The sequence below is a fragment of the Terrapene carolina genome, unplaced genomic scaffold (assembly GCF_002925995.2).
Source record: "Terrapene carolina triunguis isolate 2854851 unplaced genomic scaffold, T_m_triunguis-2.0 Scaffold27525, whole genome shotgun sequence".
Taxonomy (NCBI): Eukaryota; Metazoa; Chordata; order Testudines; family Emydidae; genus Terrapene; species Terrapene triunguis.
This window is the reverse complement of record NW_020691876.1, coordinates 1-4,687: the sequence shown is the minus strand read 5'-3', so window position 1 is coordinate 4,687 and position 4,687 is coordinate 1. Positions and strand designations below refer to the sequence as shown.

The following is a 4,687-nucleotide window of genomic DNA, read 5'->3' as shown; positions in this document are numbered from 1 at the left end:
GGAGGGGAGGATCCCAGAGGTGCTGAAGAAGAGGATGCGGGGTAGAGGAGGGAGCTGTGGTGGACAGAGGGCAGGAGGTAGTTAGGGTCTCGCATAGTGACTGATGCTTGTGAATGGAAGCCCTTGGTGGGGTGGCTGGGTGGTGGTCCCTGCGCCAGCCTGATGCTCTTTCCTGTCCCTGACAGGGTGCAGTACGAGGACGAGCTGCGGGGGGAGAGGATGCTGCCGGCATCCTGCCAGCCACCGCCACACTCTGCCCTGGGTCAGTACCTGCAGCATCGTCGCACCGGGCACTTCCTGGCCTTACTGGGAGGGGTGTCCTGGGGGGGGCAGTGTCATGGCCTGGGGAAACTCCCAGTTTGCCAGATGGGCATAGGGTGGGACCCCATGTTTCACCAAGTGGCCTGGAGGATGGACCCTCTTTTGTCAGAGGGTTGGGAGGGAGGCCCCCCTTTTATTGGGGGGATCCCATAAGGCGTGGGAGGGGCCCCATTTTATGTGGGGGTGGGACTCCATTTTTCACCAAGGCAGCCAGTGAGCCCCCTTTTATCGGGGAGCAGGGGCTGTCTCTTCATGGCCCTAAGGATGAACTAAGCAATAGAAAGAGAAGCCAACACTGGAATTCCCTGCAGCAGCGAATGCAGATAACCTCCTTCCCTGGGGGTGCCAGTTCTGGGGGGGGGGTCCTTTTCCCAGGGCGCCATGGCCCTCAAGGGGAGGTGAAGCAGGAGGCTGAATTTCCTGGGGTGCTGCAGGCCGAGTTCCCCCTCAGCCGGCAGAGACAGGAGGTCATGGTTCCCAGGAGGGGTCATCCAGGTCTCTGTTTTCCCATCCCCATGTGCAGGCCTCGCCGGGGGCAGGGGCGGGCTGGGTGTAAGGCCGAGGGAAGGCCCGTGCTCCGCTCTTTCCCTGTGAGCGAGAGGCGCATCCAGTTCCCTCTGCCTCTCTCGGGGGGTCGCCGGGGAGGGGACTGGCCCAGGGCTGGCTGGGGCATGTGCACAGGACCTCCAAGTGCACCAGAGCTCTGCTTCCCCAGCCCCCGCACTAGTCAGCCCCTTCCCAGCTGGCACCCCCTATGCCTCAGGGCCACAGCAGTGTCCTTCCCGTGGGCTCCCCACGTGACGCCCCCGTTCCCTTCCCCTCAGGCCACAACCGCTCCTTCCGCCTGGAGAAGCGGCAGCGGTGGCTGGACAGGAGGCGGGCAGCCAGTGTCGGCGGATGCCCGGGATTGGAGCTGCAGGTAAATGGCGCTGGGATATCATGTGGCTCATCTGGGGGCGGGGGGGAGGCTAGTCCCCCTCCCACTTTGGGCTGGCCAAGACAACTGTGCACTGGAGGCACCGGGTCCCCTGGGGCCAGCTAGCAGATCCCAGCTTGGCATCTGCCTCGTGCGCTGCATCCGCCCCAGCCTGGTTGGTCCCTGGGAAGCAGGACGGAGCCTGCGCTCATGGCCTATCCGCAGCAGAGACGCGGCCATGGGTCTGGAGGAAGCTGGGGGTGTCCCAGTGTCCAGCCACAAGCCCCCCGAATGGCTCAGGCACAAAGAGCCCCGTCTCCGGCACCCCTGCCCTCTTCCCAATGGCAACTGGAACGGCCCACAGGGCTGGAGCCTCTGCCGGGGCCCTCGGTGGTTAGGAATGGGGATGGGCATACCAGGGAATGGAGCACTGGGGGGCGCGGGGCGTGCCTTGTTATATCCAGGTAATCACGGCTCCGCTATGTAAGGAGATGAGGCTCTGTAGCCTTGCCCCTTCTCTGCCCATTCCCCTGTCCTCTTCCGCCCTGCGCTCCAGAGGAAAGAAGGCCCCTGGGGCTATGGACGGAGGCTGTTGCTAGCCTGGGGGAGTTGGCCATTGACTCTACAGGAGCCAAGTTCAAGTGACTGGGCAGTATCCTGGAGCTCAGAGCTTGGTCCCTGCTCTAGTGCCCAGCCAGGCAGGACTGGCCCTCGGGTTCTGTACCATCGCCAACGATAGTCACCTCTCCTTAAACTAACCAGGGCGCCCGGCTGTTCCCGGAGCCCGGCGGGGAGCAGGGCAGGCACAGGTAGCGCTGTCCAAGTGCTGAGTCATCACCCCGGAAGAGGCTGCGCTCTTCCTCCAAAGGGGTGCCACCGGGCGGCTAGCGGACGCCACGGCAGGTGAGAGGGATCTGAGCTGCTCTGCAAGCTTGGGGGTTGGCCCCTGGGTGATTCCACGGACCAGCCCCCACCTCGCCCACCTGTCGAGGCTGTTGCAGCACGTTCAGTATTGCTCACCCCCCAGGATGTGACTCTTGGCTCCTTCTCCGCCCAGCTGCCCAGAGAGGAGGCTGTTGCCCAGGAGCGGGGAGCGGACCTGAGCTCCGAATGCCAGCTGGATGGCGGCAGTGACATGAACGGGGAGGGAGATGCTGCTGCCTCCACCCCAGCCACCACCTTACTCATCCAGGAGGTAGCAGTGGGGCAGCACCCAGCAGGGGGACTGGCTGGGGTGGGACTGGAGAGACTGTTCCTGGGGGAGCGGTGAAAGGAGGAGAGAGGCCACAGCTCCTGGAGTGGGATGGGGTGAGGCCAGGGGGCGGGGGCAGAGGCAGGATGGGACGGGGGGAGTTGCCAGCCCTGAGCCTATGGATCGGAATGGGGTGAAAGCAGAGCTGTGGGTTGGGATTGGGGGGCATCAGCGGAGCTATGTGTGTGAGGAGCCCAGGGCTGGGATAGCAGGGGCTGTGGGTCGGGATTGTGGGGCACCAGCGGAGCTATGTGTGTGAGGAGCCCAGGGCTGGGATAGCAGGGGCTGTGGGTTGGGACTGAGGGGCTCCGGTGGAGCTGGGGGGAGCCCAGGGCTGGGATAGCAGGGGCTGTGGGTCGGGATTGCAGGGCACTGGTGGAGCTGGGGGGAGCCCAGGGCTGGGATAGCAAGGGCTGCGGGTCGGGATTGAGGGGCACCAGTGGAGCTGGGGGGAGCCCAGGGCTGGGATAGCAGGGGCTGCGGGTCGGGATTGAGGGGCTCCGGTGGAGCTGCATACGGGGAATTTGCCGAGCGTCTGCTCACACTTTGCTCTAGGCCCGGTTCGCTCCCGAGTGTGAACATTCCCAGCTCCATGGGTTTGTGCTAAGCTGTGAAGCGCAGGCATCAGCTGCACAGAGCCCAGGGGTCGTTTCTCCACAGCCTGAGCAGCCAGGCTGTGCTGATCCCTTTCTTCTGCTGCAGGCTCTGCTCTCCAGGGGCCTGGGTGCTCTGGCCCGGGACCCATCCTTTGTGACGGCCATGAGAGCCGAGGTGGCTGCCACCTGCCAGCTGGAGATGGTGCTGATGGAAGAGGCCGTGGCCGAGCTGCTGAGGGGAAGGGAAAGCCCGGAGGGAGCAGAGGCCGGTTCCACCCACTGACACTCCTTGGCCACGTCCCTGCATAGCTCCCCTGGGCCCGGCATGCCTGGCTCCCAGAGGCCATCTCCAGCCCCTGCCTGTGAGACGCTGCCGGGGATCCCCCTCGCCAACGGTGCCAGCCGGGAGGTGCTGCCTGTTTGTGGGCTTTGAGAGGGTTACCGTGGAAACACAGCAGCATCTCCTCCCACGCACAGCCTTGACTGGTTGCTCTCTGCCCCAGGCCAGGCAGATGGGAGCCAGAGAAGGACTCGCCGGGCTGTTTGGGGAGGAGCGGTGAGGGCCTGAACTCCGGGGGCATTTCCTACAGGGGTGTCTGGTGCTGTGTGGGCAAGGTGCGCCCCCTGCCCTCTCAAGAGCTGTAACGTGTGCGCCGGACAGGTCATTAAATCCCTGGCACTGCGATCGCGCTGCTCCGCTCTGTCCTTCAGTGCTCTGGTCTTCGATCAGAGGGGGGCCAGCGGAGACCCTTGGGGGCCTGCTTTCCAGCAGTGCTGAGCACCCGCAGCTCCAGCCAACGCCAGAGGGACTCGTGGGTGCCCGTCCCTCTGAACACCAGCCCCCCAGGTGTCTCCAGTCAGGCCTGCCGAATGAGCGGCCACTTTCCAACTGTGGGGCTGAACATACATAGCCAGAGCCGGCCCTTGCCATCTAGACAAGGCACCTGCTACAGATGGGGGACGAGGCCCAGCGAGGGGAAGGGGGAGATTCTCACTATTTATCTCGCTCCCTGTGACTGCCAGGAGGCCTCGCCTCTCATTGTCACGTGAGCCTTTTCAAACCAACGCCGGGGTGACTGGCCAAAGGTCACAGGGGGAGTCTGTGGCCAACGTGGGAACTGACCCCACATCTGAGTCCCGGCCAGAGCCTTAACCACGAGCCCACCCTTCCTCTGACACGGCATCCCTTCCTCTGTCCCTGGAGCCACGGCCTGGGCCTGCCCTTGGCTTGGACCCTGAGCTGGGAGGGGCAGCTTGCCCCGTGGTGATTTATTATTGCTATTACCCTAGTGCCTAGGAGCCCCCGGCGTGATGCTCGGGGCTGTGCCAGCACAGGATAGAAAGAAGGTCCGTACCCTAAGGGGCCAGCTCACCACGTAAGCCCTGGGTCAATCTCCCGTGTCGCATTGTCTTCGCCCAGGACAGGTGGCATTTCCGGCCGCTGAGTAAAATCACACGTGTGTTTTGTTCTAATCAGCCCAATAAAGAGGAGATTTGGTGCCTTTTGTGGTAAATTTCCCAGGCTGGGTTCAAAAGTGGGGCTGCCTCGCTCTGTTTCAAAGCAGGAATAAGTGCTCTGGGTGAAATCTAGCTCAGATACAG

At 63.6% G+C, this 4,687-nt stretch overlaps 1 protein-coding gene across 2 annotated transcripts; it reads left to right on the top strand.

Moving 5' to 3' along the window:
* Positions 1–44: 44 nt before the first annotated feature.
* On the top strand, positions 45–4,576 carry LOC113408953 (voltage-dependent L-type calcium channel subunit alpha-1S-like). 2 transcript variants are annotated; one of them, XM_026662441.2, is made up of 4 exons: positions 45–262; positions 1,146–1,240; positions 2,295–2,432; positions 3,192–4,576. In XM_026662441.2, exons 1-4 carry the CDS (start codon positions 163–165, stop codon positions 3,366–3,368), a joined length of 510 nt encoding a protein of 169 aa, XP_026518226.1. In that variant the 5' UTR covers positions 45–162; the 3' UTR covers positions 3,369–4,576. The 2 variants fall into 2 exon arrangements, with proteins under 2 accessions (XP_026518226.1, XP_026518225.1); XM_026662440.2 differs by having other exon boundaries at positions 2,265–2,432.
* The last annotated feature ends 111 nt before the right edge of the window (positions 4,577–4,687 follow it).